Source organism: Nerophis lumbriciformis, linkage group LG34 (assembly GCF_033978685.3).
Source record: "Nerophis lumbriciformis linkage group LG34, RoL_Nlum_v2.1, whole genome shotgun sequence".
NCBI lineage: Eukaryota > Metazoa > Chordata > Actinopteri > Syngnathiformes > Syngnathidae > Nerophis > Nerophis lumbriciformis.
The window spans coordinates 1,620,080-1,637,011 of NC_084581.2; the positions used below are offsets into that span (position 1 = coordinate 1,620,080).

Consider the following 16,932-nt stretch of genomic DNA (forward strand, 5'->3'; position numbering starts at 1 on the left):
AGCAATGTGTTGCCAAATGACGATTAGCTCATTCAATATATTGTTCGACTTTTCCACATTTAAAAAAATCAAAGTGTGACCATCTTTATCACAAACGGTCATATTCCATCACAGAAAGGGAGTGCATTACTTGGCTGCGACCAGCAGAGGTGCTGCTGATTCACTCTCAGATAGTTTGTTAATCAGAAGAACATGACCTGGCCTTTGGAAAGTTCAGTTACATCCAACTTCCGCTAAACCTTCAGCAATGCAAACATCGTTTTTCTAAATATGACACCGGCAGAGAAACAGAGGTGCAGAACGTTCCAAATGATTCCTTCCTGTAAAAAAAAAAAATCTATCATTTGATCATCAATTTTGCTTTAAATTGAACAATCAATGTCATATTCCCGCCTGTCTTTTTTCCCCGACATGTCTCCATTTGAAATGATCCTGCATCACAGACATACTGCCTTTGCAAATTGGGCAGGTAATTTGTGTCATTGACCTGTTCAGCATGAAAAGTTTCAAAATGTTTTTTTCTGATCATACTAACTTGTGCATGTTTGTGTCACGGTTGGGTCGCATTTTTATGCGTGGGTCGTTCTCCCGGGATGCAGCCGGAACTCCGGACGAAGCGCGCAGGTAAGAATTTCATTTAATGTCCATAAATCATACAAAGTACAAACGTACAGGAAACAAACAAAGAGACATGTGCCGATCACACGGGGAGCTAAGGCGAAACTTAACACAGGAAACAAAAGCATAGAAACCAGAATTCATCCAATGTAACTGTGGCTTACAGCAAATAAGGAAACCAGACTGAGTGTGGTGCACAACGTGAATAAGTAGCTCTCTGATTAGCAGGTGAGCGTGTCAAAGACTAATCAGAGGCAGGTGAAACCAGTCTGCACCCATGGCAACCACAACACAAACCCAGGGGTGCTCAAAACGGGAACTGAGGGAGTCAAAAACTAGACAAAACATGATCCGTTTCAGTTTGTTTCCATCCAGAAAAACATGAGCGCTGGCATCGCCGACTATTATCGACAAATGTGTTGGTCAGCGGTGGATTTCATTATTAGTTTCCACTGACAACGTAGACTAATCACCGAAACCCTAATTACAAATTGTACCCACATTTTACAGTCACTGTTAGGGATGGGTAACAAAATCAGTTCTTTCATAGGTACTGACTAAATTCAGTTATGGTGCCATATTTCAATACTTTTGTTGCAAGTAATGTCACGTCTAGCATTTAAGCACTTATAGATGACTCGGCCGTTGTTATTTTCCATTCCAACAAAGCAAGCATGCCTGATAGAAAGCACTCAAAATTAGGGCTGGCAACGTTAACGTGTTAAAGCTTGTGATTAATAAAAACAATTATTGGATTACCATAAATGAATAATAAATAAACACAGTTATTGTTTTGACCGCTGGAGTGCGGCACACATTGCACAGGCAGTGATCACGTTACATGTCAGTGTGATGATAGTTAGAGCGATGTGCTCTGCGCCCTTCAAAAGAAACTCAGACGTAACTTTAGATAAAACAGTTGTAATTAGTTTAGTATTGCTTCGGCAAACTTACTTATCATTGGCGCACATCAAGTTTAAAATAGCATCTTAAAGTGAAACATGAACATGAATGCTTGCATGAATGCTACATGGACAGCAAACAGGGGACAACAAACTATGCTGGCTAGGGTTGCCAAGCGTCCCTTGAAAAACTGATTCGTCCCATATTTAGTAACAAAAATATGCATCCCTTATCAATCTATAAAAGGAGGCACTTTGTCCCATACTACACTGTAAATCAAAACATTCTTTGTAATGTCAATAGAATTATTGCATGACAGCTAACAGCACCCTTACACAAAACCATTACAACGCAGAATTTGGCTCATCTCATTGGTTGAGGAACTGGCGTGTGCGACAAGGATACTGGAAAAACACAAAGCAGACGAGAACACAAAATAATGGTTGACAGGAATGACGCCGAGACCGATGCTACGTGTACACGGAGCGACCTAAGCTTTCTCCTTCAAGGAGAAAAACGAAAAGGAAAATATGTGGCTGGAAAAGCTGAACAATTATGTCTACAAAGCGCACTGCATGGTTTGCCGGCACGTTTTTTCTATTACCCATGATGGTGGATTGTGTGACCTTAAACAGCATGCTGCTAGTAGTTGTCAAAAAAATATCAGAGACGAAAAAAACCAGTGGAAACCTTGACCGCTTTCTTGTCCAACAGGCAAGACTAACAACCAACCAGAAGTTAAGCAGAATATAATTGTATTTAAGAAATATGTGCACTTTATTTTGATATCTGTTAAACTTTGCATTAAACTTAAGTTGTTCTCATGTAGCCTATTCATATTCCTCTAAAACATGCATTTACTTAAATTAAAGTTTGAGTCAAATAGTATTGTTTCACAAAAAAAAAAAAAAATTAAAGCAATCACCACATTGGTAGGGGTGAAGATAATGAGTTTGACCAGAGTTTTGAGAAAATGTTCCACCTGTAAATGTATTTCTTACTATACTTACTGTCACCAAGTTATGAGCAAATCAATGACTTGCAGTTCAGTAAAACATTAAAAAAACGTCTAGCGATAAAATTGCATTTGTATCCAAGTATTGGGTTATTTTCTTAAGCAAATTTTATTTATACATGCAAATAATAACCTGTGATTAGTCATGATTAATCACAGTTCAAGAGTGTGATTAATCTAATTTTAAAAACATAATCACTTGACAGCCTTACTTAAAAGTAAATCTCAATTTTTCCAAATGCAGTAGCTTGATGCTAATATCCATTGGATATGTCATATACATGCTACCGATTAGCATTACCACAATTTCAACACCTCCAAATGTTTGCGGTGGTCGTGTTCCCAAGATACAGGAAGGAATGGCAGAGAGCAGCATGCAGGTAGGAAAAGTATTTCAGTATTTAGTCTTGCTTCAACAAACGTAAATCGTAGCACAAAACTTGAATCGCAAACTGGGCTAAGAACAAACATAACAGTCGCCAAGGGCGAACAAGACTGCCAGACTGAGTGAAGAATGGGGAAAATATAAATAGCTCTCTGATTAGTGATCAGGAGCAAGTGAGTGTCCTGACCACTAACCAGCGGCAGGTGCGAATAATTAGTGTCCATGGCAACAACGTAGAACAACAATGAACACTGAACAAAGGAGATCTGACCAAACTAAACATCACAAAACATGACCTGGGCAATGGGCCATGACACCAAAGTTGGTAATGAAAACTACAACAGATGCACGTTATAATCAAACAGCTGGTGTGTAATAAGTATAATACTTACAGTTTAAACACTTTATAGGACTCAACAAAAAACAAGACTAAAACATTCAACTGAATGGCAAAGACTACTTTCTGACTAGGCAACACTGTAACATATCCACTACTGCCATCTAATGTCTTGGAATTGCTACTGCATGCACAGTATATACTGTATATACTTGCAAATGAGAAAACAAAACATAACAGCTGGACAGAACATTTATTATTATCAGCTCACTGTTAAACAGAGGCTGTTTGCAACATTTACAAAGATGCCTGGAGGGCGCTAACTTTCCAATGTATTTTACACAATATACCCTGCCCTTTTATGACTTATGGGACATAATAACTACTTAGTAACTGCTTACGTATGTAACATGTAGACTCACATTAGTGTTTGGTGTTGTTAGCTAACGATAGCGATTTAGATAGCTGCCATTAGCTGTCATTGAAGGTGTATTCAATCATTCATCCATCCATCCATTTTCTACCGCTTGTCCCTTTCGGGGTCGCGGGGGTTGCTGGAGCCTATCTCAGCATAACAACTGCAAATTGTTCGTTGCTTCTCTTGGACTGCTTTTGTAAGTGTGCACGTGACAGGGTGAGTGACACTAATTATTTTATCCTGGCCGGTAACATTTTTAATCACATAAACTTAATAATTGTGAAAAATATGAACATTTGTAAAACAAATGTGTTGTGTTTAACCACTTATGGTAACACAAGCTAGCCAATGTTGTTTTTGTTATGTTTGTTGCTTTGAAAACTGAGCAAGTTGCAATTTGAGCAATTTTTGTTTTGTGTTCACAACATGAACACACACAAAAATACCAAAAATTGCTACCGTATTGATTCATTCTTTAATTGATTTGGCTCAAAATTGCATCTGTGGGAGGTCTAGATCATAAAGGAAAGGACTCATGTAAGGCAACCAAAATATGAGAAACAGCTCCCTAAACATAGATGTAAATGTGTTTTACTACATCGTGCATTTGGTCTTTGATCAAGTTACCTAACAAAGCAAGTTACAAACAGAGACACCTCACCATAAATGTCTTTAATCCTCTCTAGCATCCAGTCGATTTTCCCGTCTTTCACATGGACGTCTTGCTGATGTCCCGCAGACACATCGGTGAACTTTGGCTTCTTCTTAAAAGTGAAAGTGTTATTGTACGATTAGAGCGGCTCATAATGACCCCCTGCCCCCACCTCCTACTTCCTGGATCAGTTATTGGTGGTCTGGCATCACGTATAAGCAGACCTCTGGTCCCCATTACTGAGCGTCCCCCTCCCCCCAGTACACTATATGTGAGTTCCATAGATAAAAGAGTTCCGCTCTGCACTACTTTGGTTTTGGTATCTGGACTGAGCAGCGAGTTTGTACTTAGTGATTGAGCAGTGTTGCGTTTCTTTTGCTTTGATGGCCTCAAAATTGGTCTGATAGACTTTTTTGCTGTGGTGGTTTTTGCTTGGGGGAGGTCACAAAAATCTTACAAGTGCAGGAAGAGGAGGGGGACGGTGGGTTAAGACACCGAGGTCATGTGGTTGGTACTTTAGTGTAGGACATTGTGTGTGCTGTACATGCGGTAGCTCATCATCTAGGGGCGGCATGGCGTAGTGGGTAGAGCAACCGTGCCAGAAACCTGAGGGTTGCAGGTTCGCTCCCCGCCTCTTACCATCCAAAAAAAAAATCGCTGCCGTTGTGTCCTTGGGCGGGACACTTCACCCTTTGCCCCCGGTGCCACTCACACCGGTGAATTGTATGATGAATGATAGGTGGTGGTCGGAGGGGCCGTTGGCGCAAATTGCAGCCATGCTTCCGTCAGTCTACCCCAGGGCAGCTGTGGCTATGAAAGTAGCTTACCACCACCAGGTGTGAATGATTGATGGGTTCTACATGTAAAAGCGACTTTGGGTACTTAGAAAAGCGCTATATAAATCCCAGTTATTATTATTATTATTATTATCTCTCAATATATACAATCTTTGGTCAGACAACGTAACGCAATGAAGTCCATTTTTACTTTTAAGGCCTACTGAAATGCGATTTTCTTATTTAAACGGGGATAGCAGGTCCATTCTATGTGTCATACTTGATCATTTCACGATATTGCCATATTTTTGCTGAAAGCATTTAGTAGAGAACATCGACGATAAAGTTCGCAACTTTTGGTCGCTGATAAAAAAGCCTTGCCTGTACCGGAAGTAGCAGACGAGTAGCGTGACGTCACAGGTTGTGGAGCTCCTCACATCTGCACATTGTTTACAATCATGGTCACCAGCAGCGAGAGCGATTCGGACCGAGAAAGCGACGATTTCCCCATTAATTTGAGCGAGGATGAAAGATTTGTGGATGAGGAAAGTGAGAGTGAAGGACTAGGGGGAAGTGGGAGCGATTCAGATAGGGAAGATGCTGTGAGAGGCGGGTGGGACCTGATATTCAGCTGGGAATGACTAAAACAGTAAATAAACACAAGACATATATATACTCTATTAGCCACAACACAACCAGGCTTATATTTAATATGCCACAAATTAATACCGCATAACAAACACCTCCCCTCTCTTGTCCATATAACCCGCCAATACAACTCAAACACCTGCACAACACACTCAATCCCACAGCCCAAAGTACCGTTCACCTCCCCAAAGTTCATACAGCACATATATTTCCCCAAAGTCCCCAAAGTTACGTACGTGACATGCACATAGCGGCACGCACATACGGGCAAGCGATCAAATGTTTGGAAGCCGCAGCTGCATGCGTACTCACGGTACCGTGTCTGCGTATCCAACTCAAAGTCCTCCTGGTAAGAGTCTCTGTTGTCCCAGTTCTCCACAGGCCAATGGTAAAGCTTGACTGTCATCTTCCGGGAATGTAATCAATGAAACACCGGCCGTGTTTGTGTTGCTGAAGTCGGCCGCAATACACCGCTCCCCACCTACAGCTTTCTTCTTTGCTGTCTCCATTGTTCATTGAACAAATTGCAAAAGATTCACCAACACAGATGTCCAGAATACCGTGGTATTTTGCGATGAAAACAGACGACTTAATAGCTGGCCACCATGCTGTCCCAAAATGTCCTCCACAATCCGTGACGTCACGCGCTGACGTCATCATACCGAGACGTTTTCAGCAGGATATTTCGCGTGAAATTTAAAATTGCACTTTAGTAATTGGCATGTGTTGCAATGTTAAGATTTCATCATTGATATATAAACTATCAGACTGCGTGGTCAGTAGTAGTGGGTTTCAGTAGGCCTTTAAAGGGGAACTTCACTTTTTTTTTTAAATTATGCCTATAATTCACAATCAATATGAAAGGCTTGACGACAGATGTATTACTCTAAATATAAAATGAACGTAAATAAAAGTTTGCTTACATCGGAACCAATGGGAGGTCCTCTATTCCACCCATAAAACCCAATAAAAAAACCCAACAATACCGTATTTTCCGCACTATAAGGCGCACCTAAAAACCACAATTTTTCTCAAAAGCTGACAGTGCGCCTTATAACCCGGTGCGCTTTATTACGATTCATTTTCATAAAGTTTCGGTCTCGCAACTTCGGTAAACAGCCGCCATCTTTTTTCCCGGTAGAACAGGAAGCGCTTCTTCTTCTACGCAAGCAACCGCCAAGGAAAGCACCCGCCCCCATAGAACAGGAAGCGCTTCACCCGCCCCCGGAAGAAGAAGAAAAAACGCGCGGATATCACCGTACGTTTCATTTCCTGTTTACATCTGTAAAGACCACAAAATGGCTCCTACTAAGCGATCCGGTTCATAAAAAGACGCAATCTCTCCATCCGCACACGGATTACTACCGTATTTCACAGCTGATATTCCTGTGAACCGCACTGTGGAACGGGAGCACGTACGGTGAATATTCGCACCACAGGGAATGAGAAGTCATCCTTCACTGTGGTTCTAGCTTGCCATGCTAACTTCCACCCATGATGATATTCAAAAGGAAGACCTTGCCAAAAGAGACCTTTCCAGCCGGCGTCATCATAAAAGCTAACTCGAAGGGATGGATGGATGAAGAAAAGATGAGCGAGTGGTTAAGGGAAGTTTACGCGAAGAGGCCGGGTGGCTTTTTTCACACAGCTCCGAAGGCGAACACACCTTCACTAAGACGGGCAGATAGCGCCGGTCGACATACGCCAACATCTGCCAGTGGATCGTAAATGCCTGGGCAGATAGTTTCGGTCACAACTGTGGTCCGAGCTTTCCGGAAGGCAGGATTCACAGAACTGCTGCACAACAACAGCGACACTGAATCCGATGACTTCGACGAGGCGGAGCCGGCCATTTTTGGATCCCACGCTTGCGCAACTTTTCAATTCGGACACCGAAGACGAAGAATTCGAAGGATTTACGAATGAAGAATAACTTCAGAAGGTGAGCGCTATGTTTATTTTGTGTGTTGTGACATTAACGTTCGAGCAACATTATGTTGCTATTTATTGCTCTACACCATTTTGAATTTTACTATGTTTGTGATTGCACATTTGCGTACATTTTGGGACAGAGTTGTTAGAACGCTGGTTTTCAATATATTATTAAAGTTTGACTGAACTATCTGACTGTTTTTTTGACATTCACTTTAGCGCAGCGTTTTTTTGACATTCACTTTAGCGCAGCGTTTTTTTGACATTCACTTTAGCGCAGCGTAGGCGCGGCTTATAGTCCGGGGCGGCTTATTGGTGGACAAAATTATGAAATATGTAATTCATAGAAGGTGCGGCTAATAATCCGGTGCGCCTTATAGTGCGGAAAATACGGTACTTAATTTACATTTCGTGACTAGAATATTAATTTGATAAGTGATATTGTTATTATAAGCACTAATGCAGACAAACTTTTTATAGCGGCGCCGTGATTACTAGCATGCACACCAATGTTGACATCATCAAGTGGTAAGGGGCTTCTTTGGTTCATTTCCTTGTGAAAGTTTATTATAGATCAAAACTCATGCATCTCACCTGGACAGAAGAAGTCTGAAGATGTAATCCGACAAGTTGGTACACTTCGACGGTGAATTTAGACCCGCAAATGGCGAGAACGACACGAAAAGACGCTTGGTTCCACCCCCAGGATTATGAGTCATGTAAATAAAACCTTAATTGAGGTTTTAGGATGTTTTTTAAGCGGAATAGAGTGAATCCCATGGCCTCCATTGTAAGCAGACTTTTGAATGGATTTATGTAATATTTAGAATACATTAAAAAAATACATCTGTCGTCATGTTTTTCATAATGACCTCTTTAAACATCATCCGATCTGAAATGTGCTGTCAACATAACATTAACATTAAATAATCTATCCATCCATCCATCCATTTTCTACCGCTTGTCCCTTTTGAGGTCGCGGGGGCTGCTGGAGCCTATCTATCAAGTCGCCACCTCATCACAGGGCCAACACAGACAACATTCACACTCACATTCACATACTAGGGCCGGTTTAGTGTTGCCAATCAACCTATCCCCATACTGACGTAAATACAGTAGGAATTACTGTTTTTTTTTGCCTCAACCTTCCCTTTAAGGGTGAGTGAAGAATGCACTATCGACCTGATAAGACCTGTTTAGTCCAAAAGAGAAACAGATGATAGGGTATTATCTGCTCACAAATGCTCCCTGGTGGTTGTTTCAGCACACTGCAGGTAGACCTGAATGGCCTCACTCCTTAAAGGGGAACATTATCACAATTTCAGAAGGGTTAAAACCATTAAAAATCAGTTCCCAGTGGCTTATTTTATTTTTCAAAGTTTTTTTCAAAATTTTACCCATCACGCAATATCCCTAAAAAAAGCTTCAAAGTGCCTGATTTTAACCATCGTTATATACACCCGTCCATTTTCCTGTGACGTCACACAGTGATGCCAATACAAACAAACATGGTGGATAGAACAGCAAGGTATAGCGACATTAGCTCGGATTCAGACTCGGATTTCAGCGCCGGATTACGCATGTATTGAAACGGATGGTTGTAGTGTGGAGGCAGGTAGCGAAAACGAAATTGAAGAAGAAACTGAAGCTATTGAGCCATATCGGTTTGAACCGTATGCAAGTGAAACCGACAAAAACGACACGACAGCCAGCGACACGGGAGAAAGCGAGGACGAATTCGGCGATCGCCTTTTAACCAACGATTGGTATGTGTTTGTTTGGCATTAAAGGAAACTAACAACTATGAACTAGGTTTACAGCATATGAAATACATTTGGCAACAACATGCACTTTGAGAGTGCAGACAGCCCAATTTTCATCAATTAATATATTCTGTAGACATACCCTCATCCGTTCTCTTTTCCTGAAAGCTGATCTGTCCAGTCCAGTTGGAAATGCATCTGCTTTGAGTGTCGCAGGATATCCACACATTCTTGCAATCTCTGTCGTAGCATAGCTTTCGTCGGTAAAGTGTGCGGAACAAACGTCCAATTTCTTGCCACTTTCGCATCTTTGGGTCACTGGTGCAACTTGAATCCGTCCCTGTTCGTGTTGTTACACCCTCCGACAACACACCGACGAGGCATGATGTCTCCAAGGTACGGAAAACAGTCGAAAAAACGGAAAATAACAGAGCTGATTTGACTCGGTGTTTGTAATGTGTTTGAGAAAATGGTGGTTTGCTTCCCGGTGTGACGTCACGTTGTGACGTCATCGCTCCGAGAGCGAATAATAGAAAGGCGTTTAATTTGCCAAAATTCACCCATTTAGAGTTCGGAAATCGGTTGAAAAAATATATGGTCTTTTTTCTGCAACATCAAGGTATATATTGACGCTTACATAGGTCTGGTGATAATGTTCCCCTTTAATGCTTCAGTCACACCCAGGATTCTCACAGGAATGAGGCAAAAATACAGTGTTACCTACTGCAATGTTGGTTTCACCAGAAATAAATTGATATTAAAACACTGTTGTAATAACACTGTTGTCATGTCAGTCAGGTTCTGTTTACAGAGATCAAGCCCACTCCACCCTAAATGCAGAACACACACTGTGCAAAGGCCTTCACGATCCGTGAGAAGGGCTGTTTTGTGTGAAGAAGTACATGTCAAATGTAAATTATTGAATGACGAGGCGCTTCATATGACATTTTACTCCAAACTTATTTCTGGCCACGTCATGCTCTGTCACTGATAAAAATATGAGGACACATTTCCTCCTTGGACTTCAGGTGGCTCATGGTGCACGTCATTAGCACTTGTGTTGCAAAGCAGAAGGTCTTGGGATCATTTCCCTGTTGTAGTTGAAACTGTAGTAAAGTTTTAAAATGTATGTTAATATTGTTTAATACGCTAAACTTTAGCATATTAAGAAAAAAAAAGTGTACTGCTACAAAATCATGCTGATTGTCAAAGATGTTAGGTCATAGTTCTACATCTATGAAAGCTTTTGTTATTCTGTAAATTCACTGTGTTGCTCGAGGTAATATTATTTATATGGTGCTGGGATACCCATGATTTCAACTCTTTAGAGCTTCTCTCGGACCACCAATTTTTGACCCCGATATTTGTCAAATCCTAGTTACGACTCTGGCTGGAAGGAAACAAGGTTTTAGGTTCCTCTTGACTTGAATTAGTTTTGTACAAAAATTGAATGGTATCGCGGTTAAGTGCACAATCTTAGCAGCATTGAACGCATCAGTCGTAACGAGAAAAGCTAAGAAATAACAATGTTAGGTACTAGTAACGTTAAAGGTCCTGATCCGATATTGAAGTTGGTCTGATATCAGCATTTTTAATAGTTATTTCAAATTATGAAAGCAATACATGTACTGCGATTCATCTGGATTCACAAGTGTTTTTAATCTGATTAAAAAAACATTTATTTCACTGCACTAGTTTTAATGTTAAATTTGTTATTTTGCACTACACAATAATTTATTTATTACAACTTTGTTTTAAAACAAAGCATACATCAAATTACATTTAATGTTTGATTGAAATATTTAAAAAAATTCACAAACAGTTTGAAAATGTTATGCAACGTAATATGCTTACATTTTTGTACAAAATCCTACTAAATACGTGTTTGACCATGAAGATATGATGTTTAGTTTATCAAGAGCTGGACTTCTCCTTATTTTCATTTATTGTTGTCTTCATTCCTCACTTTCACATGTCAAAGTGGACGTTTTTGCACCCCCGCTGGCCCCCCTCATGCTTAGACAGATCACATTAGGTGGCACATTTTTAGAATTCATAACAAATGAGGTAATAAATACCCAACTCCAGCCTCCCCACCCCCCATCCTGTTTTGCTGACTTGCATCCAGTAACAAGTCGTCTTTAGCAAACATTGCCATGCTTTAGTTGCATAACAACAGTATCTGTTGGTCAAAATCCTCCGACAGCCAATCACTTGCCTTCTTCCCATCCTTGGAAGTCTGCTGAGTGATGGTGGCCATGGCAACAGCGGGGCTACCCGGAAACCCACCGACAACTCACCACGCCGTGTGGCGTTTGATGGCAACAAACGTGTCGGTGACAATAATTATGAGATGCGATCCCCTAAAGTGTGACAAGTGTGTGAAGTGGAGCAGGTGGGCCCAACATCCCCCTCCTCACCCCCAACCCAACAGGCCCCTGGTGACAGCCAACCAATGGTTGTTGCAGCATCGGGTGTAAAAACACTGCGCCTCTTTGGATGTTTGCTTGTTTGGAAAAATCACTTTTATTTTGAATCTTTTTGCAGCTTTGTTAGAATTGAAAGTGAAACATTTACACCGAGACACTCCTACTTATAACGTTACAATCATATTGTGTTGTTTTATAGCTGATGTGGACCATTTTCTGTTTTGATGTTTTGTTTGTGTGAAGACAGACATGAGGAGGTATAAAATAATCAGAGTTAAAACCTGATGTCTGAGTTTATTTATCCTGAGATGAGAAAAAAAAAAAAATCAGTCAAAGCCTGGACCCCTGGAGAGGGGGACCAGACTGAGGCCAAGGAAGAAAAAAAACCTCATAGACATAGCACACATAAACATGTGTGTAAGAGGGAAACGTCGAAGAACAAAGGAGATTAAAATACATTAAATGAGAAGAGCTGATGCAACCAGCTGCCACTCCAGCAGTGCCATTTCTACATACAGCTACAAAAGTACTACAAAAAAAAAAAAAAATTATTAACCAATGATGTATATTGCACACACACGATTGCACCATGCATAGACAAGCAACCAAACTAAAACATCATTTTAACACCCGTATACACTGTGGTGGCCTCTGCGGTGTTCCACGCCATCGTCTGCTGGGATGGGGTGAGCATGGCCAGAGACAGGAGTAGACCCAACAAAGCAACCAAGAGAGCCGACTCCACCCTCGGCCGCCCACTAACTCTCGTCCAGTGTCCAGTACGTATGGATGAGCGAGGATGCGTCTCAGGAGACAGAGGTGTCCAATACATGCTCATTCAGCCAAGACACTGTGAAGCATCACACATCACAAAATGCCACAAATTCAGTCGGCCATTCTGAATATTCTACTCTGAATACCTTTGTCTATTTTTGGAGATTGACATCACAGTAATAACGCTTCTGCACTATAACCAAAGTATTAGATCAGTTATACTGGAAATACGCACAAAATGGAAAGAGATGTGGTGTTTCTCATTCACAATCCTTATGTAAGACAGGAACACATACTTGGCTTTAATGCATTCGAAATCGTAAATAACTAGCTAACAATTGAGTCAACAGATCGAGGGTCCTCTGTTGCGCTCATTATACTCTCTCTAAAAACATCCAGAAAGCACTAACTATGCTCTATTTACATATCGTGACCGGAAAATTAACCAAATATGAATGATATTGCTATAATAAGTGCCAACGCAGACAAACTATTTTAGCCGCACATTGATAGCAGTGAGCTAATGCTTGCTTACGTTGCTATTGTTCACACACTGAGCAGATAGCTGCTTTTGATTTGTCTCAAACTTGCTAAAAGTTAACTCTAGATTATAATTCATGCATCTCACACCTGGTAGCAGACAAATATGGCCATGGACCGGCAAGCTGGTAGACACCTACTCAGTGGCCTAGTGGTTAGAGTGTCCGCCCTGAGATCGGTAGGTTGTGAGTTCAAACCCCGGCCGAGTCATACCAAAGACTAGAAAAAATGGGACCCATTACCTCCCTGCTTGGCACTCAGCATCAAGAATTGGGGGTTAAATCACCAAAAATGATTCCCGGGCGCGGCACCGCTGCTGCCCCCTGCTCCCCTCACCTCCCAGGGGGTGATCAAAGGGGATGGGTCAAATGCAGAGGACAAATTTCACCACACTTAGTGTGTGTGACAATCATTGGTACTTTAACTTTTTAACTTTTCACGTCTTTGAGATGGCGAAATAGACCCCAAAAGACGCTTCCTGCAGGAACTTTTTTTTTAATCTTTCGTGAGGACTGTAATTCTTCATTTAAACGGAATTATGTGAGCGTCCCGTTGGTCTGCATCCCAGCGAGAGTGGAAATATTACAGTAAGAGTTTGTTTTAGTTTGGTTTGTTATGGTTAGTTTGTATGTTTAGCACCTAGCAATTCTGTGGATGCTTTTGTGTCACAACGAAACTGCATCCATCACTTGACTTCTAAAACTTAGTGCTCATCCTTTTTGTGTTCGGCCTCAAAAAGATAAGGCCCTGGATCATATTTTTTCCAAAAGTAATAATTGTTGGCTCTCAGAAAGTCTGCTTGATTAGCATTGTTGCTGATGGGGAAGGGCTCTGTGGATCCAAGCGCGACGTCACGTGACCGGCTTCGTCATTATTTCTCAAATTGGCTCGGGAATCTCTGTGAGGTTGATACTATTTTGATCATCTCTATTTACCCGCCATCTTTGAAAGTCTTTTGGTGTCATATATCAGATATAAATGATAATAGCTTCAAAATAGAGGCAACTTGTTTTTCCACTCTAATGGTACTTTATTGCTTCATATTCATATCAATATTAATTTATCTAGGGGATCATTTTGCCAAAGTAGCAGCCGGTGGTTGCGGCACATTAATGGCACCGGAGGAAGCACCCGCCTTTGTGTAACGTGCTGCTACTACCGCAATAATTTTTCCTTTGTTCTAATAATAAATTGAGTAATCAAACCATAGTCAAAGTCGTTTGGTTCCTTTTCGATAGCGCTGGCATGTTTAAATTAAAAAGATTGCAAACCAAATATCTCATTACAAACACTTCAATCTGTCTGTGAACAGGATACTGTATGAACACATTTTGTTGTAAATTACACAAATTATATTAATTTTGGGGGTTATCAGAGTCACTCACCTCTTGTGAAGTTTTACGTATCATTGCAGCCACTATCTTTTCTGGAATCACAACAAAAAAGCACTTCCTACTCAATTGTGATTGGGCAGAACTTGCAGATCCCAGGCACAGTTACTTTTAATATAATTAGCATATGTATAAGGGGGCGTGGCCTGAGTTTGGTTTGGGCGTGCCTAGTTATGCAATTGTTTGCGGTCAATTCCACGTTGATTGCAATATAACAAAGAAATGTGCTTGGATTTGTGCGTGCGCACACTTTAGTACATCTGACTTTTTTTCTTTTGTACAATGTTTTCTGGATTTTTTGTAGAAAAGCCACCCAAATCTTAATACATGGTGCCCCTGAAATTAGTTGCTTCAGTCATAATGAGTATATTGACTTTGAGTTAAGACCACAATAAAAAGACATGATCACCGCAGCCATAATTCTACGATTTGCAAAATTATTTTACTTTTTAATAAAAAATAAATAAATATAGAATTTAATTATGACCAAGACAGATTAAATGTCTGAAATCAAAGTAAAGAAAATATATATCGTATTATTTTGCTGAAAGAATACAGCACATATTTTTGTTATATTTTTTTTTTTACAAATTAATACATTAATTATATTGGCTAACAAGTTAATTGTATATACTGATTTAGCTAACCAATCATGACCTCAAAATACTCTCCCAACATGAATCTTTGGGAAGTGATTTAGTTTTAACATCTGGTTAGAAATGAGCACACATCATGTCTGCAGGTTGGTTCACGTTTATCAGGAGTGGGGAGACAGAAAAAGTCAGCGTTTGTTAAAAAAAAACTCCAAGTTTGACTTACATCTCTTTTTTGAAACGTAAAACTCTGAATTACCCCTAACCTTAACCTGCTTTCTGAAATACACTTGATGAACTTTTGATCGTGATCTGGATCTAGAATTGAACTCTAAACCGTGAATTTGGATCAGGATTAGGATGCACTAGAAAAAGATCAAAGGACTTTGGTGTATGGCTTCAGTATTACCCTGGAACCCATCCATCTAGCCATCCATTTTCTAACGCTTGTCCCTCTTGGGGTCACTGAGGTGGCTGGAGCCTATCCCAGCTACATAAAGGTGCAAGACAGGGTACACCCTGGACAAGTCGCCACCTCATCACAGGGCCAACACAGATAGACAGACAACATTCACACTCACATTCACACACTAGGGCCAATGTAGTGTTGCCAATCAACCTATCCCCAGGTGCATGTCTTTGGAGGTGGAAGGAAGCCGGAGTACACTTAAGGGAACCCACGCAGTCACGGGAAGAACATGCAAGCTCCACACAAAAAGATGCCAAGCCCATGTATTTTATATTGTCTTTATTATGGCATTCATATTTCTTCTGTCATTTCCAGGTCATTTAGAGTTAGTTGATATTATGTTCTACTGGACTACAACATATAAGACAGTGTTTTTATTCCAGAATCCAAACAGCAGCTGATAAAACATGTGTCTGATATGGGCTCACTTTGCTTAGACTCGATTCCAGGACTTCTTGTCGATGTTGGCAAACAACATGACATTGTCTGTCCAAAGGAGGGAAAATAAGCTAATATTCTCCCAATGGAACTTGACCAGCACTTTAATTGTGATGAGTACTTGACATGTGAATCCTCCTAAAAGTGTACATGAAGGATGTGTGTTCTCAGTGTGTTATCAGTGTGTGTCCAGATGAAATGGGCGGATGTGGAATGAAAGGAGGGAGCTGTCACATTACACTTGTGCATCCATCAGCAGCGGCGTCAGGTGTCTCCTCAATGGCAGCCAGCTGTGTAACATCAGCCATGCTGTCAAAGGACTAGACTGTAAAAGTTTGTATTCTGCAACCACAAGAATAAACACAATGAGATTAATATCAGTTTGGAAATTGCTAAATATGGCAGTAATGGCACAATTCTGCACATAAATCTGCGACTGAGGCGTATGTTTAAGGACACAAAGGCTTTCCTTACATCACTGTTGCACTGAATGGAAAATGATAAACAAAAAACTCCCTGTTCCTGTGTTCTTGTGTTCCTGTGTCCATAAATCCCCAGCATGAAGGAAGTATGTTTAAATCATCAGCCAAGTGCAGTCACTCATTCAGTCACGGTGGAAAAGGCATTCCCATGATGCCCTCAAAAATAAACAGTAGCTGTTGGACACAATGGTGTGAAATTCTACCCATGCAGCCGGCATAGCATCAACGCAACCGTGTGCAGTTGCAGGGATGAACTTGTTCTCAAGCCTCGCTCGATTGTTAGGAGAGTTTGGACGCCCCCTCAGAGATCTGCTGAGTGTGCTTAAACATGCGCCTCTATTTCTTTCTATACGTAATCCGAATCAACCG

General features: G+C 40.9%; 1 protein-coding gene across 1 annotated transcript in view; it reads left to right on the forward strand.

The window, feature by feature from the left end:
- Positions 1 to 411: 411 nt before the first annotated feature.
- LOC133576131 (uncharacterized) overlaps positions 412 to 16,932 on the forward strand; it is a 180,018-nt gene continuing 163,497 nt past the window's right edge. Inside the window, exons 1-2 of the mRNA XM_072912202.1 lie at positions 412 to 469; positions 600 to 624. Of these exons, the coding sequence (XP_072768303.1) occupies positions 412 to 469; positions 600 to 624 (83 nt within the window). The remainder of the gene's footprint in view (positions 470 to 599; positions 625 to 16,932) is intronic.